General features: G+C 46.7%; 2 protein-coding genes and 1 long non-coding RNA gene across 4 annotated transcripts in view; all 3 read left to right on the forward strand.

The window, feature by feature from the left end:
* LOC120873893 overlaps window positions 1-944 on the forward strand; it is a 2,313-nt gene extending 1,369 nt beyond the window's left edge. The window contains exon 2 of the long non-coding RNA XR_005723557.1: window positions 169-944. This is a non-coding gene — a long non-coding RNA (uncharacterized LOC120873893). The remainder of the gene's footprint in view (window positions 1-168) is intronic.
* Window positions 945-5,085: 4,141 nt separating this feature from the next.
* Window positions 5,086-6,848, forward strand: HMX2 (H6 family homeobox 2). The gene is made up of 2 exons (XM_040254956.1): window positions 5,086-5,353; window positions 6,292-6,848. Exons 1-2 carry the CDS (start codon window positions 5,086-5,088, stop codon window positions 6,846-6,848), a joined length of 825 nt encoding a protein of 274 aa, XP_040110890.1.
* Window positions 6,849-11,187: 4,339 nt separating this feature from the next.
* BUB3 (BUB3 mitotic checkpoint protein) lies at window positions 11,188-23,520 on the forward strand. 2 transcript variants are annotated; one of them, XM_040254957.1, is made up of 8 exons: window positions 11,188-11,385; window positions 11,914-12,108; window positions 13,470-13,539; window positions 15,496-15,647; window positions 18,142-18,300; window positions 20,001-20,178; window positions 20,548-20,764; window positions 21,756-23,520. In XM_040254957.1, exons 1-8 carry the CDS (start codon window positions 11,260-11,262, stop codon window positions 21,769-21,771), a joined length of 1,113 nt encoding a protein of 370 aa, XP_040110891.1. In that variant the 5' UTR covers window positions 11,188-11,259; the 3' UTR covers window positions 21,772-23,520. The 2 variants fall into 2 exon arrangements, with proteins under 2 accessions (XP_040110891.1, XP_040110892.1); XM_040254958.1 differs by having other exon boundaries at window positions 23,003-23,520.
* The last annotated feature ends 361 nt before the right edge of the window (window positions 23,521-23,881 follow it).

A 23,881-nucleotide genomic window follows, 5' to 3' on the forward strand; every position in this document is an offset into this window, starting at 1 on the left:
GGGGGTGGGGTGGGGGTGGGGGTGGGGGTGGGGTGGGGGTGGGTGGAGGTGGGGTGGGGATTGGGGTTGGTGGGGGAGCTCCAGCTTCTAGGGAATCCGGTCTCAGACAGCAGCGCAGCGGGTGTCCATTTTTCCGCTCGGGATCTTTCCCCACCCTTCTGCCTCCAGGATCCCGTTGCACTTCCGCCGTGTGTCCGGGCAGTTTCGGAGACCAGCGACAAGAGATTGTTGGAGGCAGCGGGCCTCCTCGGACAGTTTCCAGGAGATGCCCACTTGTTGTACTCGCCCAGCTCCCTTCCCTGACTGCTGCTCCAGGCGCTGCCTCTCCGCAGCGAAAACTGCCCGCCCCCCAATCTCTGTCGCCGGATTCCTAAAGGATCCCTTCTGGTTGCAGTGGACCGAGAGGAAAAAGAGTTGGGGGAGATGTGAGAGCGAAGAGAGCGAGAACGCGCCGAGAGCGCGCTGCTCCCTTCTTTTAGTCTGAAGCTGCGGGGTGGAGTCACCTGGTGTGCCTCACCCGAGCGCTAAAGTCTTAAAGAAAAAGAAAGAATCCCCTTCTCTCGTGAGCTTCGCCGCCCTCGCCCCCCTTGGTGATGGAGTGCACGCATCAGATTTTCATCAAAGTTCTATTAAGTGAAACATAGGTTGCAGGGCACCCTTTGATTGAAACAGTTTAAATTTTAATTGTGTTTTTAATTTGACATATAGTTGCAGAAAGGAATGACACTGCGTCGCCAAGGGGCGGTCGATTTTCTTAATTTCTCCCAGAGGAATTGATGAGTCTATCAGGCCACTAGATTGGAAACCCATTAAAGCTCTCTGGTTAGGCTGTTAATTGGAACTTGATGGATGTGGGGAGGGGGGTGTTGGGACTCGGCTATGCTGATCCAATCTTCATGACTTTCTGTTTTCCAATAAATTACACAATTCATTTTCCAGCCGCAGATTACATAAATTGTACACCTCTGGGGCTCTCTTTTTCAAATAGGGAGCCCTTTTCCCCAAAAGCCTATTGCAAGATGTCATTTGCACCGAAGAACGAACAGCAGAGGCCCTTGAATGAAAATCGAAACATAATCAACGTTTATACTTAGAAAATTTATTGAGATCATTTTCTCTGGTATTTCCTTATTTTAAAGTTTCGACGCGCCATATATCATAATCCACTCTCGCAAAGAGGGGGGGGGGAGACTGTGTTTAATATTTATCGAAGCTTGATTCCAAGATCAAACTTGTTTATGACTTCATCTGTCATTTCAGAGGGAGCCTTCTTCCACTATTACCCGGCTCAGCCAGCCTATTTCCCGACTGCCGCAGAGCAGAGAGGATCAATTTTTATTAGGCTCCTCGGCAAGTTTGCTCTGGGCCGCTTTAATATTGAGCAGCGGCATAATCTCGAGACCTAAACTTTAAGCGTCCTTTCAGTCTCGGAAAGTTTATCATTCTTTGAAACTCGGTTATGCCTAATTCCCAGGAAAAGCGGGAGGGGAGGGGGGAGCGATCCCAAGGAAGACGAGGGGCCTGACTCCCGAGGTAGCGGCTGTTAATCTGGTTGAACTAAGGAGGGGCGGAGCCACCCCAAGACTAGGAGGGTGGGGCGGGAGGTGGGACCGAGTTGAAGGATTGCCACGCTCGAGGGCAGAGAGACAGGATGTCTGTGGGTGGTGGTTCCTGACGCTGAAGGTTCCTAGCAGTGTGGTTTGCAGCTGCGGTCAGCCCAAGAGGGCATCTGGGCCTCTGCCTTCGCCATGAAGTCTCGGGGACCCACCGTCCCAAAAAATGCCCCCAAGGGAAGGCGGGGAGATTCTGTCCTGGCCCTCTGGCCCCTGCAGTGGAACTGCTGTCCGTAACCGAGGGGCAGCGGGAGACCCCGCCCGTGACCAGCTGAAAGGAGAGGAGGCGTGGAGGACCCGTTTGCCCCGTCTCCCCCAACAGCCTCTCCGCTGCAACCTCCCGGCCTTCGGCCTGCGCCACCACCACCATTTCCCGGCCCGGGGCAGTGTGTTTGTGGCGCTGCAGCGCACGTTTGCGGACCGACTGCGTGCCACGGCGGAATCGTTTATGCAGAAGCGAGCCTGAGGTTTACGGTGTTCGCGTCCGAAGAGGTGCCTGGGCAGGAGCGCGCGTCTGTGTAGACCAAACCGTCGAAGCGATCGCAAGGAGCGTAGCGAGCAGGCGGAGAACCGGGCAGGAAGGCTCCTTCTGACTTCCTTCCCAAACTAGCCCACGGAAGCGGGTGGTGGCGGCGACTGGGGGTCGCGAGCCTGCACGGTTTCTTGAGTCCTCAAACCAGGCTGCATGGCTCTTCGCCACCGGCCCCCCGCCTCCGAACGTCGCCAGGTCTGGGAGCTGTTTCTCCAGGGCTCATCCCCGAGGCCCCGCCGCTGCCACACCTGGCCACTGCCTTGGCAGAAGCCAACTCCACCCAAACATCCGTCCCGGCCGGCTTGAGATAGCCGGGGTCCTCACAGTCTACCCCGCAGCCACTCCCAAGCTCAGCATCAATGCTTGCTCCGCCCCTCGCCCCTTCTCCAGGGCCGCGTACAGGCAGTGGGACAACCTCGGGCTTCCATCTTGCTTCCTCTACTTGGGTTGGTCACTTTTTTTCCTCCTGGGCCTCAGTTTCCCCGCCTGTATATTGGGCTAAGGATCGGCACCACGGGTTTGCTCTGAGGATTCAAGTGAAGACTGATTAGATTCACTCAGGATAATCTAGGTTGCCGGCGTCGAGTATTTGCTAGCTCAGAAGAGTTCAGTGAAAGCCCTCCTCCTACCCCAAAGGGTGTTTCTTCCCCAGGCTCCGCTCGCCGCGTCGGCCTGTTTCCCTCGGGGTGGGCGCAGCCCGGCGGAGACCCGCAAGGAGAGGTCGTAGGCGGGTGCGAGTCGGCTATTGGTTTCCAGGATGCTCCCTTCTACCCCGCAACCGTGCGGGGGCGCGCAGGCCGGGCTGTGACGTGGCCCGGGAGCTCGCGCCGCGGCCGCGCAGAGGAGGACGCGCAAATTGTATTTCAGCTCCGGGTCCTTCCGGGTTAATGAGCTGACACCATGATTAAAGCTGACCATTTGTAATGTGTCTCGACCCCGCCGCCGAGCCCTGAAGAGGTTAATGCGGTGACGGAGGCCGGCACCTGCCCCTCGCCGGCCTCCCTCCCGGGCCGTGGCGCACAGCCTCCGGCCCCCGCCCCCTCGCCTGCCCCTGCCCCCGCCGCGCCGCCGACTCCTAATCAATTAGCCCATTAACGAGCCCTTGGAGGAGTTAAGTAGGGAGAGGTTCTGCCACGGGTAGGGCTGCAGTCGGTAACTCACCGCGGCTAATGATATTATAAGCGCTTTACTCAATAACCCGGGCGCGGCGCGGGCGAGGAGGGAACTGCACCGTCATGGGGGCAGCGTCTGGACATTTGTGGGAACTGATTCAGTCTCCTCTCTCCCTTGGCTGCGTTGTGGGGGGGGGGGTGGTGCACCATAGGGTCAGGGCTCCTGGGATCATTTGGCCGAGCCGAGCCGTACCGGAGGCTGCAGACCCGGGGCTGAGGTCGTCTGAGCGCCTTGGAGTCTTGCCTCACCTGGGGTTCCTCCAGGCTTGTGTAGACAACTATGCCCCCGAAACGTTTTGCTTGTGTCGCGTGGGTTTCGCATCTGGTACCAGTTGATCTGGGAATGAAAAGAGCAGGAGTCAGGGCTTTGAGAGGGCCGTGCAAACACCTTAGGAACTATGGTTAACTGAGAACCTACCGTAAGCTGTGCTCAGAATCAGGCACTTTGACCTCATTTAGCTTCTTCGAGGCAATCGTTGCTTTCCCCTAATTTTAAAAATGAGAAAACCAAGGCTCAGAAAGTTTAAGAATCCTGTTCAAGGTCACTTTCCCATTTGAATACCCTTTCCCTAATCCTAAAACCATGGTCCTCATCTCCTTCTCCCCTTTCCTGGAGCAAATCGCTTCTATTTTTGCAGCAATTCCCTGACCAATATTTACGTAAAAATGAGTCAGGGAAGACAAGGCCGAGCTTTGGTCTGTTTACAGAGGTTTACAGAGTACCTTTCATTCCTACCTAGGCCATTCTCAAAACAGGTGAAGGGAAGGGGATATTAATGGGTGCGTGTCACCTTTGAGAACAGTGAGGCTCTGATTAGGACTTAACCTGTCCAAGTTCACCTAGCGTGTAAATGGTAGTGCTGGGACTTGAACCTGGATCTCCTGAAACAAGATCTAGGGCCTCCGCACCCCCCCCCCCCCCCAACGATCATGCAGTCCTGCTGGGCCTGTGACAAGGTTGGGGGCTGTGGGGAGGAAGGGCCAAAGTTGTCTGATCCTAGGCCTCCTAGTTAAGCTGCTACGAAGAGCATCAGTTCCCATGGGCACGCTCCTAAATCCCACGACCCCCAACCTCCCCCGCGGGGCGCAGAGGCCTGCCAGCTCTACCTGCCTGCTCAGGAGAGAAGGGATGAGAGGTTGGGGAGGGTCATGGCGCAGCCTGTGAGCCCTTTGAGGGTGTGAGGACCTGTCGCCTAAAGGAGGCGTGGGGCCACTCCAGTTCTGAGCCCCGAGCTGCCCCTGTCTCTCAACAGGGCCGGGGTCTGAGCCATCAGAGATGCCACAGAGGCTAAGAACCTAGCTGTCATCAATCCTGCTTTTGGTCCAGGCTGGTTGGACACAGCAGATGCCCGCTGCGCTCTTCGCGAGCTGGGGAGAGGACAGGGGCTGTGAGAGCCCGGCCTGTGCTTTTTGAAAATTTCCGGGGCCGCTCGGCGGCGCTGCGATTGGCCGCGTCCGAGTAACCTCTATGCAAATGAGGCCGCACCACCTCCGCGCCGCCGGGGACCCAGCGAGCCGGCGGGCAAGGAAGGGGCATTCGCGCCGGGGCTGGGCGGGCGCGCCTGAAGCCGGGCGGGCAGGGACCCCAGCGCAGCTGTCGGGTGCCCGCGTTTCCCCCGCGCGGAGGGGACGCCTCGCCAGCTTCGCCGCCCCCTCCCCCTAACTCCCCTCCCCGCCCCTCCCCCCCGCCTGCCTGCTTGCACCACCTTCCACCCAGATCATTTCTAAAGGGAGTTCTTGGTTTCCTCCGATTTCTTATGAACCCAGGATGGGCAGCAAGGAAGATGCGGGCAAGGGGTGTCCGGCGGCCGGCGGCGTCTCCAGCTTCACCATTCAGTCCATCCTGGGCGGGGGCCCCTCGGAGGCGCCGAGGGAGCCGGCCGGCTGGCCGGCCAGGAAGCGCAGCCTGTCCGTGTCCTCGGAGGAGGAGGAGCCGGACGACGGCTGGAAGGCACCCGCCTGCTTCTGCCCAGACCCGCACGGCCCCAAGGAGCCCGGCTCCAAGCACCACCCCCCCATCCCCTTTCCTTGCCTGGGTAAGGATCGCACGCCGCCGGGTCGGCCTAGAGCAAGCTCTAGGGGAGGGAAACTGTGCCGGGGCTCTCGCGTCGGGTCCCCCGCCCCTGGTCAGAGCCGCGGCCGCGCGGGGTCCGGGGCCGAGGGTGGGGTTGGGGGGGAGAGGCGTGCTCTGCGCTGACTCCTCCGCCCCGCAGGCGCTCGGGAAGAAACCGGGAACACATGCCGCGCGGCGCGGTTTGGGGAAGGTTAGGTTGAAGGGAGTGTTTGTGGGTTTGGCACAGGGCCGGCCGCTCTCGAGGCTCTGCAATATCCCCTTTGCACATCGGATACTTTCTGCACACGAGGTCTGGAAGTCGGATCTGAGCGGTCCGTCCGTCCGTCTCTACCGCAATCTCCTTCTGCGTCCTTTTCTTCTCTCTCTTCCCCTCTCTTCGACCTCTGCCTCTCTCTCCCCTCCTCCTCCTCAGAATGATTAGCACTCCAAGATGATTGACAATGGTGCTTTTCAGAGATGGTTCCTCTTTACAACATTTGACCAAGGGGAGCCCCGTGTCAGTCCTTAGCTTGATTTCCGAACAAACGGCCTGTGAAACGACGCCACCCTAAAAAGCTCAGGGAACTCTTCCAGCTCAGTTACTACAAGGCAAAGTCATCTTTCAAAAAGATGCTAATGTTCCCCCTCCAGACCTCCTCCCCCTGTTGCCACAGGTCTTTTCAGGAAGCTGGGAGCACAGAGACCCCAGGCTCCAAGTAGTTGGGTCCCTCTCCTGTTGCTTTTCAAAAGCCGGGTGCCGCTTTTTGGGTTTCAGCGAGAGGAAGAGAAGAGTAGGGGCTGAGATCCAGGAAGATGGGAACCAAGGCTGCAGGCGCCAGCCAAGCCCCTGGTCCTGGCAGGAGCTGGGGGTCCATGAGGCTCCCCAATTCCATGGCTCTCTTATCTGTTCTCACTCCCCAGGTACTCCCAAGGGCAGCGGAGGCGCGGGACCGGTGAGCTCGGAGCGCAAGCCTTTCCTTTCTTCTTCGCACCCGGACTTTAAGGAAGAGAAAGACAGGCTCTTGCCCGCGGGCTCGCCGTCGCCGGGGCCCGAGCGGCCTCGGGACAGCGGCGGCGCCGAGCGGCAGGCGGGCGCGGCCAAGAAGAAGACGCGCACGGTCTTCTCGCGCAGCCAGGTGTACCAGCTCGAATCCACCTTCGACATGAAGCGCTACCTGAGCAGTTCGGAGCGCGCCTGCCTCGCCTCCAGCCTGCAGCTCACCGAGACCCAGGTCAAGACTTGGTTCCAGAACCGCCGCAACAAGTGGAAGCGGCAGCTCTCCGCCGAGCTGGAGGCGGCCAACATGGCGCACGCGTCGGCGCAGACTCTGGTGGGCATGCCGCTGGTGTTCCGGGACAGCTCGCTGCTGCGCGTGCCAGTGCCGCGCTCGCTCGCCTTCCCCGCGCCGCTCTACTACCCGGGCAGCAACCTCTCCGCCTTACCTCTCTACAACCTCTACAACAAGCTCGACTACTGAGAGCGGCCCGCCCGCCTCGCGCCGCGCGCCCTCCCGCCCGCTCCCAGCTAGGCTGGCGCGGGCTGCCCCCGCCCCCCCAACTCCGGAGCAGGCGGCGCGTTTCCAGAAATATTACGAAATACACCATGTGTATTCATTATCTCTTATTTATGGCTTCTGCCCTACTTTGGTTTGATTGTTTCTGGTATTTATCGGCATCTCTCCAGCCAGATCATTTGCTCTCTACCCGCCCCCTACCCCCAAACAAACCAATACGTTTTGAAAACCATTTTGGAGGGGACGTTCTAGGGTGGTGGTCGGACTGGGAGTTTCGGTCAGATCGACACTGGACGGTAGGACAAAAAAAAAAATCAGAAAAATAAAAACACCAAACCAGATACATTCCTCTTCCCGTAAATATACCTGTATATATGGACACGCACACACGGCCGGCCAAGCCAGTCCTTGGGGGCTTTGAACAATGATCTCAACGCCTCTTTTCATTTCCCTTGTCCCGAGGATGGATAGGGGCGAAAGGGGGATAGCTTTCAGATCTGTAAATATTTTTAAAAAGAAAAAATAAAACATTTAAAGCATCGTTGCTAACTTTGGTGCAATTGATTGGCCGGCGTGCTAATGCGCAGGTTTTTGTCGCTTTTCCACGGAACTGGTTGCAGGCGTGCGTCAGAGGAGGTCTGGCTCTCCCCACCTGGAAGGTGGGGCGGAGGTCAGAGGTTAAAGGTCGGGCGCCGCCGAGATGGCACGTGGGCTGGAGGCGGACCCCATTCCACTAGCGGGTGCCCTGGTCTCCGCGCGGGCGGAGACTCAGCCCGGCCGGAATCCAACTCCCGGGGCGCTGAGAGGGATAGATGCGGGACTGCAGTTGCCAAAGCAGTTGCCTCCTGGAACGAGCTTCTTTCCAGCCCTGGGAGCGGCTTGGGGTTGGCGGCAGCACAGGGCCGTGCGACGTGGTCCATTCAGTGACAGGAGCCTCCCCTCCGAGGGCACAGGGCAGGTGGGGCGGCCCTGCCTGGATCTCGTGTCGAGCCCGGTTTGCTCGTCCCCCAGCCTGGCGCGACAAGACTTACAGCCGCTCACAGTTCCCAAGCCGGTGGCAGGATTGCGCGTCTGGCGCGGCGCAGGAACAGGGCACAGAGAAGCGGCCCTTCGGCCAAGGAGGGATGAGGCCCGAGTCCGCGCAAGGAAAGCTCGGGAGGCGAAGGCTCCTCCCCACAGTTTTTGTTGTTGTTGTTCTTCGTGGTTTTGCATGGAGCGTGGCTAAGTAGCCGGGTGTCGGGCAGGCACGTGGCAGCTGGCACTGAATGGAACCTTGATGCGCTGTCTGCGCGCCCACGGATTTCGGCGCCCCAGCACCTGCTGCCGCACCCTGGCTTGGGAGGGCGCGGCGTCAAGAGAACAGAGGCGCGCGAGTGTTATGCAAATCGCTGGCTTGCAGTGTTAGACCGCAGCCACCTGTTCCTCGTAAAACGTCGGAAAAAAAAAAAAGCCTGAGCTTTGAGGAGGCTGACCGTTGTGTCACGTGAGTCGAGCTCCCGGGTTCTCCGGCCCGAGCTTCTCTGCTAAGGTGCGGGGAGTCGCAGCGCAGAGGCCGAATCTCATCCTCTAGAAAGAAAATCTCGACTTGATGGACCGGTCTTTTGGAGTCAACAGACATGGAAATTATCTGCATTTTGTGAAAGTATGCAGCGTATCTGTAATCCGTCTATGTGACCCACAGTATCATGTCTAAAATACCTGATGTCTTATTCATATTTGAGGTTTCTATTTTTTTCTTCTCACGTTGAATTTCATGAAATTTATAATTTCAAGATGACACCTGAAGGATGTTACCCAAGAACCCATGTGCCAAAGTTGTTAGGTCAATTGCATTTATTTAATTCCAGCTGAGTTCAATATTTACTGAGCCCTAGTAAACAGGGCTGGGAACTATGCTAGATATCGGCCAGTCAGAGAGAGAAAACTAACATTGCACCTTTCTTCTGAGATTTTTGGTACACATATTTCAATGACGTTCTCTCCTTCCAGATAACCTGCTTAAAATTTTTCTTTTCCTCTCAAGTTGCTCTTTGAATATTCTATGCAGATTTAACCAAATTGCCTTCAAGGAACTATTTGTAAAGAAATATTTCATCCATATCATTTTGGTCGGCACTTCGATAGATTGTTTTTTAGAAAGAGATGATGGTTTTACCAGTATTAGATCACTATATCTTTCTTGGGCTTACTTCTTTTATAGGAAGTGGTTTTGTGTAGACAGTTAACAGCAAAGTGGTTTTTGCCCTTAGGATTTTAGGGATGATCCTTTTCGTTTGTCATATAGTGGATACATCACTTTTTTACTAATCCAGAAATTAGGAGTCAAAGGTGATCCAACAGTGTGATTAGTTTCTAGGAATACCTCTTTCTTATAGGTAACTAAGTACACACACACACACACACACACACACACACGGAGAGAAACACACACAGCTTTGCATTTGGATTTAAGATGTTGTTCAAGACTCCATTGTGGCCAGATTTCCGATCTCAAGACTATCAATTCATTTGAATAATCAGCAAAATCATCAGCCTCCTTTCAGGCTCTAAACTGGATTTAAAAGATTGACGTTTCTTAAAACTCAAATCGAGTCCGGCTGCAACTGCCTGTCCAGAGGGACCTGAATCATACACACACTGGATAATGAAATACACTTAGATTTTATTAGTGGATAATTCATGCTCAGAATCTTGAACACTAGTAGAATTAAATAAACAACTGGGAGAGGGAACCAAATAAAATTATTTGGAGATAAAATTATTTAGCCAAAATTAGAATGGAGGTAAGGCACTGCACTTTAAAATTCTTAACCTAGCCATTAAGTTGTTGAAAGAGGAGAGAGAACCAAGTATGAGGACTGGTGAGGATGCTGGGAAAGATTGAAGGCAGAAGGAGAAGGGGACATCAGAGGATAATATGGTTGGATGGCATCAACAACTCAGTGAACATGAGTTTGAGCAAGCTCCCGGAGTTGGTGATGGACAGGGAAGCCTGGCAGGCTGCAGTCCATGGGGCTGCAAAGAGTCGGACACGATTGAGCGACTGAATTGAGAGAGGGGAAGAATCTGTATTTTGGCAGGAATACCATCAGTACGCTGGGCAGAAGAGTGGTGGTTGTATGTTTACTGTATCACGATTCACAAAAAGAAGTTTAGTTGAGTCAGTGTATATGAATGCATAAGGACCAACAACACCTTTTCTCTATCGAGTTGCCTTAGAAATTAAACACTTTAACCTCAACAATTTTCTCCCACTTCATATGATTGTATAATAAAGTAAGGTTTTTTTCCCCACAATACAAAAGGTTGTGAAAAAGATGGTATAGCATGGATCAAATTGAAACATTTCAGCATGCTTTTGATATTCAATAGTAACTGAGTCACAGCATTCTAGTTATTAAGTATTGCTTTTCTTTCATGGAGACCAAAGCATTTCTCATTACAGAAGCAACTTTCTTGATTCTCCTATTCCTGGAGGATTCTAGAAACAGAAAATAGAGCAGAGCCTGTAAGTCTAGAGTGTTGTTGGGGTGTGAGAGAGTGGAATAGAGAGAAGCTTGTGGTTGTCATTTTAAGGTCTTACTTGGACATATGTCTGTAAGAGGCTTTTGAGCTTTAACACACTTAAGAGTAATTATCTGTTTCCCAGTCTGTCCACCTTCTGGAAAAACAGTTCCTCCAGAGCAAGAACTGATCTGATTAATGCTTTTCCTCACTCTTCTCACTAGGCCTGGCACGAACTGGGTGCTCAATAAATGTTTGCAGAAAGATGGAATGAAGAGATAAAGCAGAGTATAAATAAGGATGAGTTTCTCTGAAGTCAGAAGATCTTCGACAATGGGAAATGTGAGCACCTGCTTCATAGGTGGAAAGTCCAGGAAAATGAGAAAAAAGTGGGGCAAAACATTCGTCAGAGCAAATATTTTCTTCTCCACTTTTGGTTAACTTCACCGGATATGTACGTCCAGTGGAAGGGAGACTCATTCAGTCCTATAAAAGTACTGACCAAAATGGAGTTCTTGTGTCCGAGACATGGGGAGGGCTCCAAGAGTCAAACGGAAAGAGCATTTTTCCCGCCTACTATTCAGAGGCCAGGACAAGCGTTGGCCACAAAGACTACATTTCCCAGCATGCCCCACAAGAACAGGCGAGGGCGTGAGCTCCGCCTTGGCGCGATGCTCTTTGGGAGTTGTAGTTTTCACGCGTCCAGCACTGGCGGGGCGCCTCAGCCTGGTGGCGGAAAGCAGTCACGTGATCGGAAAGGCCGCCGTTTGCCTTTGTGCCGGAACAGGTTGACTGGGTCGCCCGAGCCCGGGGCTTTGGGATGGACCAATCGGCTGCCTTAGAAGGATACGTTGGCGTTTGAAATCAGCCAATGACAGGCTTTGGCTGGAGCTTTGTCTCCGCCTACTTCGCTCGACGCGCGAGAGCGGCGAGGGAAGCTCGGCGGCGGCGAGTGGCTGCGGGCGCGGTGGCTGAGTTGCTTCTGAAGGAGCCCGAGGTAGCGGGGCGAGGTGGCCGGGCGCAGGCACGGGCTTTCTGGGGATGTCCCCCGGGTTCCCGAGCCGGCGGAGTAGTATGCTGGGAACCGGGTTCACTTCTACGGCTTTTCCTTTTTATTTTAGGAGCACGCGGGGCGGGAGTGGGGAGAGGCTGGCGTGCAGAAGCCCGCGGCGGGGGAGGGTGTGGATCCGGCGGGCCAGGCTGGAGTTAGGGGTGTGGCGGTGCGGGCCCAGCCGGTAGGGAAGCTTAGGAGGGGCGGCGGGTAGGGAGGTCGATAAGGCCCGACCGGCGAGGGCGCGGCGGCCCTGCGCAGGCGCAGAGGGCACGTCGCCGGCCTTTCCCTCTGTCCCGGCCCCCCGGAGACACCCCCACCCCACCTACTCGGCAGCCCTTCTGCGAGTCGAGCCTCCCGACCCCGGCCCCTTGGGGGACCCGCCCCACCCCCGTACTGCCCGGCCCTTTCTGCGAGTCGAGCCTCGCGACCCCGGCCTCTTGGGGAGACTCTCACCAGGCCCTTGTTCCCTAGATGACCGGTTCTAACGAGTTCAAGCTGAACCAACCCCCCGAGGACGGCATCTCCTCGGTGAAGTTCAGCCCCAACACATCGCAGTTCCTGCTGGTCTCCTCATGGGACACGTCCGTGCGCCTCTACGATGTGCCGGCCAACTCCATGCGGCTCAAGTACCAGCACACCGGCGCCGTCCTGGACTGCGCCTTCTACGTAGGTGTTCCCCGTTTCAGCTCCTGCACCCTTTTGAGTTTTATGGTGTCCCTCGTGATCAGCGTCCCTTTTGCAGTGTTGGGCGAAGGCTCTCGTCCGTAGGGTTATTTGGACAGCGCCCCTCTCTTTCCCCTCCCCTCCCACCCCCACCCCCACCCCCACCCCCACCCCCACATTTAACCTTGAGGTTCCGGTGCTGCTTTGTTCTGCGTTTTGGTCCTGGGGACTTGACAGACGTCAGGAACTGGGTCTCCCCTTAAGCTTCTGATGGAGTTAACACTGAATTTTTCTGGACAGAATGTACTTGAAACTCAACAGCAAGACTGTAAAATTTGGCCGTCTTACTTACTGAAAGGTTTGTTTGCTAGTGAATGGGATTACGTATTGGCTCTCAGCCAGGGTGGTGAACAGTTCTTCCTTAGTTTGCGTGCATAGTGGTTTGGGTGACTGCTTAGTTTGCTCAGTTTTTTTGCACTGTTTTTTGTTTGTTTACAATGAGTGAGCCCAGCGTACTTCATTCTGAACATAAGCTGAGGAGTTGGCTGGTAGAGGAATTTTTCAACACTTTTTTTCATTTAAAAACTATTAAACCTAAAAAAGCCAACTTTACAAGTAATTGAAGGATGCAATTTAAAACCACAGATACTGTTTACTCCTAATAAACTCATGGCAGTGTAAGAAATTAAGTAATGCTGAGCAGGATGTGGCAAGGCAAGTGGCTTTATATGGATGGAAAAGTAGATGGAGAGGATGTTTCTAGAATGGAATTTGCCAGGAAGAAGCATGAATCTTATAAATGTCCATACCCTAGTTTTCCTTAATCTTGCTCCTAGAAAACGCTACTAAAAATGCTTATTATGTAGTTGTTTATTGAAATAAAAATGTGAGAAAAATTGTTTGACAATAAGGACATAAGAAAATTGGAAGTTCAGTTATAGTATGGATTATTATGAAATCACTACTGGTAATATTTCTGTGGATTGATTAATGACATGGGCTATATTCCTGAAACTAAAAAGTATCCAGAGTTTGATTTCACACTTTATTTTTAAATTATATCTGTTTTTATAAGAAGATTAGAAGAGACATGGTCAAGTGTTGGCAGTAGTTATCTCTAGGTGACTGGGCTACAGGAACCATTTTCCTTGTTAGTATTTTCCAAATTCCATAACCTGTTACACATGCGTGCTCAGTCATGTCCACCTCTTTGCTACTCATGGACTGCCAGCTCTCCAGACTTCTCTGTCCATGGAATTTTCCAGGCAAGAATACTGGAGTGGGTTGCCATTTCCTACTCCAAGGTTAAACACTTTTTTTAAAGCTCTGTAAGTTTTGAATGACTTGAAATGTTTACTTTGTAGGATCCAACACATGCCTGGAGTGGGGGATTAGACCATCAATTGAAAATGCATGATTTGAACACCGATCAAGGTAACAGAGCCTCAGTTTTACCAGTTTATTGTTTTCTTAGCTAGTGCTTACTCACAAATCTTTATTTAAGAAGAGTAGTTCCTGAATTGCTTAGTTCCTGAGTTGCTTAGATAAAAGTAAAAGTGGCTTGAATTTAGGACTTTTTTGTTTAAATGATAACCATTAAGTTAGAATCACAAAATATTATGTATGTATTTTAACAGTGTAACTCATTGTGATCTCCATCCACAGTGTTTACATGAAGTGGCACTTAAGTATTTGACCTTTACCCTGCCCTCAGAAGGGAACTGGATCTTGCGGTGTTTTGCAGTAGAATTTTTCCAGGATAGTGTTGATGTTTCAGAGTTCTGTTTTCAGAAACTACTATAGTTCAGACTGAAGGAAGACAGGGTTTTAAAAATCTAACATTATAAAATAGTCAATCCTGTCTGGGTACCATAGTAACCCAGCTTGTATAATTGTTTAGCATAGAACATTATTCAGTTGCATTTATTGAATGAAGGACAGGGTAACACGTTTTCTTTTAGTTAATTTCTAAGCGATGAAATTAATTACCCACATTTTTATCGTGACTTGGAAGTAGAATAGAGATTGGAATGGAACTCAAATACACAGAGCTCTCGAGTGAAGGTTTTTTGTTTATGTTGTATATGCACATGTTAGATATAGATGTACTTGAAGAACATAGCAAGGCACAGAGATAGGACTTAATGAGGATGAGTTGGACAGTGAGAGAATGGATGGAGGATGGGCGCTATATTTTATCCAGAAAGAAAAGAAGGATCCAATCAGAAGAGGCTTTTACGTGAAAGCCGTTTTGTCATGTAACTCACAGCTGCAGATGTTTGGTTTTGTTTGCTAGCAGTTTTTTCTAATTAGGAAGTTAGCTTGTAGGTTTAGGTTCTATTTGTTTGAAAACTCGAGAAAACACCAAAAAGCAAACAGATTTTTAATGCTGGGGACCATAATTAAAGGAATTAGCTGCTTATTCTTAGGAGGTCTTTGCTGAATTTTATGAGCTACTTTTCTTTCTTGTTTAAATGGAGTGTTTTTAAACAGGTAGTTTTCCTCTTTGAGCATCAGAACCACATACTCTTTGTATTTGTTGTTACCTTAGCATGTGGCATAGATTCTGGCACATAGTAGACAGCTAGTAGATGTTAGTTGAATGCATGAATGAGATAATGTGAAAAGTTGAAATTGAAAGGGAAGAAATTGTGTATTAGAAATTTGATGAGCTTCCCTGGTGGTCTAGTGGCTAAGACTCCATGTTCCTAATGCAGGGGGCCTGGGTTCAATCCCTGGTCAGGAAACTAGATCTCACATCCACAACTAAGAGTTTGAATGCCACAACTAAGACCTAGCATAGCCAGATAAATATTAAAGAAGGAAAGAAATATAACCACCATGAAAACCAAGTGGTTATTAATCCTGAGCCTCCCTGCCTTCCTCATCCCCAGCTTTCAGATAATTCTGTTACCACTTAAATTCGTTTCTTTGAAATATCAGCTTAATGTGATAAGTTTTATCCAGATCCCTTGGACCAGAGTTCTCCACTCAAGTGTTCATTCAACAGGTATATCTTGAACAGTTAGCATGTATCAGAACATGCACTAGATACAGTCAGAACTGTAGAGTTGAAACAAGGTTCCTGATTTGAAAGAATCTAGAATCAAGTGATGAAAATAACGGATACACCATCATTTTAATGTAGTTTGAAACTCAAGGTAGCTTTTCTTATTACTGTGCCAGCGAATCGAGCTATGCACTGTAAGATGGACAGAGGTGAATGAACGACTTTGTGGTCCTGGAGTTTTTCTGTGTGTAGATACTTCTGTTGATTGGGTGGAAGTGGATTCATTACAGTAGAATGAATGTTTCCTTTTGTTGTTCACCTGAGGAATCTTTACTAAAGCTAGGTGTTTGTTGGTTGTTGGTTTATTTTTATTCCTACAGAAAATCTTGTTGGAACCCATGATGCCCCTATCAGATGTGTTGAATACTGTCCTGAAGTGAATGTGATGGTTACTGGAAGCTGGGATCAGACGGTTAAATTGTGGGATCCCAGAACCCCTTGTAATGCTGGGACCTTCTCTCAGCCTGAAAAGGTAGGCTTTTTATGTTCATGACAGGAATTACGGTTCTTGGGGTGATTTGACTTGATAAATGATGAAGATAATGTTGAATTTAGAGGTTAAGAGTTGATGAGTCTATTTTACAAACCCAACTAAATATGTAAAGGAAAACTAATCATACTTTGGTCAGCTTTTTCCTGTCAGTTGTCACATTTGTACTGGATAGCACTAGTGATAAACCCACTTCCATGTATTGTAATGCTTTAGATCCCAGGGCTGGGAAGCAGCTTTTCAGAGAAGTCATTTAGCAAAGACTGAAATTGTTTGACTTCCCCAAGCAGAAAGTGGGATGAGCATCACTCATTTTCACTATGGCCTGAGCTTTCTCTTCAGTTGACTGTGAGAGGGTGAAATGGGTTATCATTTAAAGTTTAGTGAAAAAGACGTCCTTTATTCCCTGGCTTTTATAATTTATTTATTTTTAATACTGACAGAGGTAGTTGAAGGAAGCTTCTTAAAACTGAAATGTTTTGTATTATTCTAACCTTTTGATCTGTACAATGAAAGTGTAATTGAGCATTCTTGCTGTATCCTCATCAGACTTTATCAGGTGGTAGTTAATTTTAAAGATTGATTGTTTTAGCAGTTTAAAGGTATCCTTCACTTGAGTCTATTTCCTCAGTGTAAATATACTATTCAGTTCCTGTTAGCTGTCATTATATACTGTAGTGCATCCAAAGAGCCATTATTTTTGTCACATCACAGTCGAATCTACTCCTGGCAAGACCTTTGTTCAGAATAAAATAATTGCATTGTTTCTAGTTTTGATTTATGGTTGTATGTAACATGTTAAGAGCTGTGATAAATTGCTGACAGAATATCATATAATGGACAGCCATACTGAATCAAGCTGCTTATTGGTTCAGCAAGGTTCATTATGTCACTTTTTTTAATACGGTCTTTGATAAATGTATATACCCAGTCAGTAGCATGACAGTGTTTTTACTTGATTTACGATCAGTGGGGATAGAAAGCTGTTAGAAGCTTGTGTGTCACCTGGATAGTAAGGATTTAAGATAAAATTCCCATTCTGATTGTACTGTTACAAATTGATCTTTTTCTGGATTCTTTGTTTTTTTTGAATTTGGTGTTTCATGTGTCTTAGCTAATTTCTGTTTTTCTGCAAATGTTTTTTGAATAAACAATAGTAAATCTTACTATATCTCATTGAAATACACTTGTATTAAATCTACTGTTTTGAGTCTTCTAAATTCTGTGTTTTTTCCCTTGGTCAAATTAGTTGTTGAATTTTAAGGCTAGATTGTAGAAATTATCAGGTTGTTATGTTATTAAGCCCAGTCCCCCCACCTCTGCCCCCCCGCCCTCCCGGGGGGGCAGCGATGGGGGGGATGCTTACATGGTTAATATGTTAGTGATAACTAACCATAATCTTTAATTACTGAATGTTAAAGAGATGTCTTAGCATGTAATGAGGCCTCTTCATTTTTTATAGTGATTTTTCAGGTTTTAAAATATTAGATTAAATTAGTTGCTTATTAATTGGAAGTAATGATCAGAACACAGTTATATATCTGAAGTCTAGGTTTTTAAAAAAATGATTTAACATGATCAGGAAAGCACATTTTATTACTATTTTCATGAATTTGGTATCTCTGTTTGGTCTCCAGATAATGTATTTGAAAGTAAGTCACCTTAAAGGCAGGAAATTTTGTGATTTATTATAAGGGGATAATTTGTGAAAGTTGTTTTACTATTGAAAAGGAATTTTGAGGGGGAAAAAAAAACCAGTTGTTTTTAGGGGATAAATGCTTTTAAAATTTTCCGTAAACATAATTTTGTCTTGAGTGTTTAGTGTGATGTCAAGGTGTAAACATTTGCCTTGTCATGTGCCAGACCACTGACCTTGTCTTTTAATTTTGAGTTCATATGCCACCAAAAACAAGTAAGCAGGTAATTAATGTTAACTCTCTCACTCTTCCTGGAAAGGCTTATTTATTAAGTGTGACAGGTGGGAAAATCAAAGAGTTACAACGTGAAATCTCTGTCTAAAAGGTGATCATAGAAAAATAACTTTGAAAATGATTGTCTTATGAAAAGCCAGAAGCCCATTGAAAGGTATCTTGAGCTGTTTTTACGGTTTTATTGTCTATTGTCTCCTTTTTGAGTATCTTTTACACTTTTATATTGTGATTAAATGAAACAAGAGGGCTATAAAATTATTTAATAATTTAGTTTGTTTTAGTAAGAAAGAGAATCATCTTTTTGGAGAGTTAATTAGAATGTGCATTATTATGATACGTGGTTAAGTATTAAGAATATCTTGGGTGTATTATTTTGTGCCAGTTACTTGGTTTGTGTAACTGAAGTATTTAAAATTTTGGTACCTGTGTTTGAGAACCTATCCGCTAACTTTTTTTTAATGGTTTTATGATCCGTGGACTTTATTTTGGAGCAAAATGCCATTTGCAGGCATGCATTTTTAGCAAGTTTTGGTCTTTTTTGAAAGGTGTATACCCTGTCGGTGTCAGGAGACCGGCTGATCGTGGGCACCGCAGGCCGCAGAGTGCTGGTGTGGGACTTGCGGAACATGGGCTACGTGCAGCAGCGCCGCGAGTCCAGCCTCAAGTACCAGACGCGCTGCATCCGAGCATTCCCCAACAAGCAGGTACTGACCTTGCCTCCCCCGCCTGCTGTGGGAATTTGAAAATAGTAGAATCCTTTATAATAATGATTTGGTCACTGCGTTTTACGCATTGCTTGCTTTTTTTTTTTTGGAGTGGTGATTGGAATTTCTGTTAGGTGTATTTTCAACAACCTTTTGTTAAAAGGTAGTGTGTTAACTCAATTTTAGAGAAAGCTTTGATATTCACAGAGGGTAAATAATCTACCAGTGGTTTTCTGATTCCTTGGTGCTCCTCCTCCAGGAAGCTTGACAGGTATACAGTAATCGAAGAGAGTTTTGCAGGTATTTTAATTTACAAACCAGTGAATTCAAGTTTAAATCTGAAAATTTAGAGTTATGGAATTTGTTGTTTTCTTTTTTTCCCTTTTTTTTTTCCTTCTTGTTTCCCCCTGATACTAATAGAGGTTTTTAGCTAGTCTGAGAGCAGAACCTACTTTTTTTTTTTTTTTTAAAGGAATGCCTCTGAGGTTAGAGGGGAGCTGTGCCTCATACAGTGACCAACTCTTGAACAGTGTGGGTCACCTTCCATCGTCATCACTAGATGAGGTGATGCTATATTAATGCTCCCCTGCCCCCAGTCCTAAAAGATCGAAGGGAAGTTGGTGGTGGGGTCATTTGCTCTGGGAATTTTATGAGGAGAGTCATTAAAAACAGCAGATATCTTTGGTATCTTATGGCTGTCCTTTAGTGGTTGTGGAGCTCAAAAGAATTAGGTCCGTTATTCTATTCTCTTAGCTCTTTATTTCGAAAGGCTAGTACCTCAAATGGTGATCACAGTTCTTCTCAGGATATTGTAAGTTTCCATTGGAATTGAAGTTATGAAAAACCTTAAATGCATGGTCCAAATAAGCTTGCATTTATGAATATTATGATGTTTTATATCCAAAATTTTCTGTCGGAGTTTATCTGTAGTTTATAATGGAAGCTTTTTAACTAAAAGTAACATTTTACTGATTCTTTTTTCATTACCAGTGTTAATAGTTTTTTAGAAATAAATCTTTTTCATATCTTGAAAAATTAAAGAAGTAAAATATAGATTTCATACTATCTTCCTCTCTTATCTTCTCTGACATAATATTTCACAGCAAGGTGTGGAGAGGTTTGAAATTATAGAGCACTTTTGAACCTTGCTGAAAATCTGTGTTGTTTGGGTATAAACTTGACTTGCTGTAGTTAAAAGCAAGAGGCAGGATGACAGATGGAAGGCTGGTTTTCCAGTTGGTCTGGATTATTGATACACCCTCAGTGAAGAAGATACAGTTCTTCTTAGAGCTGTTAGAAGTGAGGAGGCATCAAGCCAAGAAAAATATATTCCAAGTGATGGAATGAATTTGAGTCCCCTTCTGGACAGGACAACAAATAAATTATATTGAAATAATTTAAAAATTCCTGTGAGGTTTAACAGAATACCTAGACGTTTTTGATTGCAGTGTGCAGAGTACTGGTAAAGTAAGTTATGGTGGCCTTTTTTGTTTGTTTTTTAATATAGCAGGTATAAGTGTTTTTAAACTTTTGGAGTGATCTTAACTAAGTCCTGCTTAAACATTTGTTTAAAATACAGCCATATTCTCTTTTCATTTAAAAAATAATTACCTTTCTTTAGTGTGCGTTGAATTTGGGAGTATATGCCTTGTTTTGGAATCTGGATTCACTAGTTTTGTCTTCTGATCTCCTCTTGTCAGGGTTATGTATTAAGTTCTATTGAAGGTCGAGTGGCAGTTGAGTACTTGGACCCAAGCCCCGAGGTACAGAAGAAGAAGTATGCCTTCAAGTGTCACAGACTGAAAGAAAACAATATTGAGCAGATTTACCCAGTCAACGCCATTTCCTTTCACAACATCCACAACACTTTTGCCACAGGTAGAGTATGGCATATTCACTTCTATCTGCTTGTTAATACGCTTTTGCTGTTAATGGAATGCTGCATATTTGTACTTGGGCAGGTGTGTTTTTTTTGGTCATTCTGTGTTGCATGTGGGATCCTAGTTCCCTGACCAAGGATTGAACCTGCGATCCCTGCATTGGAAGCGTGGCGTATTAACCACTGGACCACCTGGGAAGTGGGCAGAGTTTTTAAAAATTGTGCTTGGTTTTTTATGATATTTAAAGGGGAAAAGAATCTAGTATCATACTCCCTGGGGAAAATGCAACTTCTGTGATCTTAAAAATTGTCAAGATAATAGCTATTTTTGTATCTGCTTTCAAGAACTATTTTGAAATCACTTGCAGGTGGTTCTGATGGATTTGTAAATATTTGGGATCCATTTAACAAAAAGCGACTGTGCCAGTTCCATCGGTACCCCACCAGCATCGCCTCACTCGCCTTCAGTAATGATGGGACCACGCTTGCAATAGCATCATCGTATATGTATGAAATGGATGACACGGAACATCCCGAAGATGGTATCTTCATTCGCCAAGTGACAGATGCAGAAACAAAACCCAAGTGAGTATGCTTCACCTGTATTTGAGCCTTTTCTTGCATTCAACCCAGGATTTATTAATTTTTCTAAATTCATGAATAGCATTGTTGATGCCTGCTCGATATTACAGCTGACTGTAGGGCTGGAGTTGATTTTATCTTGTTCTCCCAAGCTTTCAATATCCGTAGGTTGATAGACGTCTGATGGATAAAATTGTGCCTAGTTGTTTTGTAGAGAAGAATGTCAAACTCTCATTCTTCTTGAATAGGCACTATTATTTGAATCTCTGGAGTTATTACTAGCTCATTGCTTCAAAATTAAGTTGAGGAATTCAAGAATAATTTATTTTAGCAAATTCTATTTAAGATATTTAAGAATTTGAACTGCCAAAAATCTTTCCTCTCCACAGAGGTTGTTTCTGTAATATTTACACAGAATGAAATGACCTTCAGGTCTTACTGGAAATTCAGAGTAATATGGGCTTGCCTGGAATACTAGATTTCCTTAGTTTTGAAATTTCTGGAGATGTCTTTGGCTCTTGGGTGTAACTGTTGACAGGGAAGAACCGTTTACATTTTCTTGGTACGTAGGGCAGAGCTTTTTACTTAGTTACCTGTACCAGACTTGAGGGAAACCTGATACCTGGACACTTATTTGACCATAAAATACCCCCAAGAGTCTTGGCCCTGCTGCTTGTCCCTCTCTCCTCAGGCCCTAGAAGGAAGTCCTCAGTTAAATATTTATGGATAACTGTTTCCAGGATTCCTGTACTTTTCTGAATTAGAATGGCATAGAGGGCCCTTGCTGAGTTGCTTGAGTCCTTGAGAGAGGGCAGAGTGTGAAATGTTCCGTACTGTGTGTGCCCTCTCTCACAGGTGTACCTTTAGAAAAGGCGTAGCATGTGAAGCCTGTTGGATAAAGGGCTGGGTTTGCATTTGATCTCTCACTTTTGTGTCTCTTGTCCTGGCCGGCCATTTTGATCTCATGCTGTTCTTTTTTCTTTTGAACTTGTAGGTCACCATGTACTTGACAAGATTTCATTTACTTAAGTGCCATGTTGATGATAATAAAACAATTCGTACTCCCCAATGGTGGATATATTACTATTAACAAAGAAGCCAGGGAACATTTTTTACTTTTAATATTATAAGAACCTGAAAATATTGGAAAAGAGGTTTTTTTTATTTTTTTTTTTTTTTTTTTTTTAAACACTTTCTTTAGCGCATGAGATGGTTTGATGGTTTTTCTGCATTTAAAGGTATTTGGGCAAACAGAAGGGGAGGGCAGCAACAGCACTTCTGAGAGTCAGTTTTGACCTTGATTTTTGTTTCCACTGTGGAAATAAATGTAAATAAATGTAGGTAATAAAGCCCCCTTTGCATTCTTTCTGGGCCTTAAATGGTAGAGAAGAAGGCTCTTGAGCCATTTGTTTCTCTTGCTGGTTATAGTTGCTAATTCTAAAGCTGCTTCAGACTGCCTCATGAGGAGGTTAATCTACAATTAAACAATATTTCCTCTCGGCTGTCCATTATTTTCTGAAGCAGATGGGTCATCATTTCCTGGGCTGTGAAACAAAGCGAGGTTAAGGTTAGACTCTGGGGAATCAGCTCGTTTTCAATCTTATTAGGGTGCAGGAGGAAAACTAATAAGAAAACCTCCTAACATCATTTTGTGACTGTAAACAATTATTTATTAGCAAACAATTGATCCCAGAAGGGCAAATTGTTTGAGTCAGTAATGAGCTGAGAAAAGACAGAGCATATCTGTGTATTTGGAAAAATAATTGTAACGTAATTGCAGTACATTTAGACAGGCATCTATTTGGACCTGTTTCTATCTCTAAATGAATTTTTGGAAACATTAATGAGGTTTACATATTTCTCTGACATTTATATAGTTCTCATGTCCATTTCAGTTGCCCAGCCGCTGGTGATTAAGGTTAAAAAGAAAAAAATTATAGTGAGAATGAGATTCATTTCAATGTAATGCCCTGAAGCAGAACATGAACTTAGCTTGGCCTGTTCTAGGTAGTTCCAAATCGTATTTTTGTTGTCACACTTTTTGTTTTTTTATTTACATTATTTGCAAATGTATGTATCTGAATGGTACTTGGACCTTTACTGAAATTTGTTTTATCCATGATGTATTTTAAAAAATTTCTTTTGCTACAGAGAGAGGTCTTATTTTTATTTGTAAGTATTTTAGTGAAAACTTACTGTACATCTGAACCCATCTTTTGAAATGTATTTTCTTCATTGCAGGTCCACCTAACCATCTCGTGAAAGTGGTTTCTCTATGGAAAGCTTTGTTTTGCTTCCTACCAATACATGATTGTCCCTTAAGGGATGCGTTTTAGTCATTGTGGACACATTATTTAGTATGTGAATTTCTCTGTTCTCTTGTTGGTGTGCCCTTTCCTCCTGACTGTAGGATGAGGAGTCTTTGTGTCCTCGTGCAGTAGTCTGAAGAATTGTTTTTCCCTCAGCAAGCCCAGTTGCTGTGTCTGAGTAGCTTGAGCTCTTTCTGTAAAATAACCTAAACCTGTTATTTCCATGCTGTCTAATAAATCAGAGATTCAAAACCCTTAAATGTTGGATGTTTTTAAATGTTGGTAATTAATGTAATTTACTTCGTAAAAAGCCTTCTGTAAAGCAAACCTCCCTTCATCAGGGGTCCTGGTGGGGATGACATTGTACCTTTCGGTCCACACTGCCTTGTTTAATTATGTCTATTCGGATGTACTTTGGGGATTCAGTCTTGAATAAAGTGATCTGTTGGAGTTCTGCCATTTCCCTTGTGCCCTCTTGCTGGATCAGCAGGGCCCTCGAGCCAGCTGTGCGGCTTCACGGGACGGGCACAGCCTGCAGGCAGCTGCCAGGCTCCTTCTGGCCCAACTCTCTCTGGGAGTGCCAGGGCCGCTGGGGCCCTGCGGCTCCCAGCCCCAGTGCTGATGCCGTCCGTGGGCGCACTCGCAGCCAAACGACAGACCCGTCTGTGCTTATCCATCAAATGCTAAATCAAAGGGAAGCCCTTGGGATGGTGAATAATGTAATAGCTGGAGACTAACTGATGGTATTGGTTCTTTAGTGTGATTATGTGCTTTTTAAAATCATAACCACTTGGTTGAGGACAGAGCATAA

This window comes from Oryx dammah, unplaced genomic scaffold, assembly GCF_014754425.2.
Source record: "Oryx dammah isolate SB20612 unplaced genomic scaffold, SCBI_Odam_1.1 HiC_scaffold_14, whole genome shotgun sequence".
Lineage (NCBI taxonomy): Eukaryota > Metazoa > Chordata > Mammalia > Artiodactyla > Bovidae > Oryx > Oryx dammah.

What these genes read in the sequence shown, in the direction of transcription:
- HMX2 (XM_040254956.1), top strand. Translation starts at nt 5,086, where the DNA reads ATGGGCAGCAAGGAAGATGCGGGCAAGGGGTGTCCGGCGGCCGGCGGC. An exon ending in CATCCCCTTTCCTTGCCTGG is followed by an intron (nt 5,354 to 6,291) that starts GTAAGGATCGCA and finishes CTCACTCCCCAG; the next exon opens with GTACTCCCAAGGGCAGCGGA.
- BUB3 (XM_040254957.1), top strand. Translation starts at nt 11,260, where the DNA reads ATGACAGGCTTTGGCTGGAGCTTTGTCTCCGCCTACTTCGCTCGACGC. An exon ending in CCTTCTCTCAGCCTGAAAAG is followed by an intron (nt 15,648 to 18,141) that starts GTAGGCTTTTTA and finishes CTTTTTTGAAAG; the next exon opens with GTGTATACCCTGTCGGTGTC. An exon ending in CCACAACACTTTTGCCACAG is followed by an intron (nt 20,179 to 20,547) that starts GTAGAGTATGGC and finishes AATCACTTGCAG; the next exon opens with GTGGTTCTGATGGATTTGTA.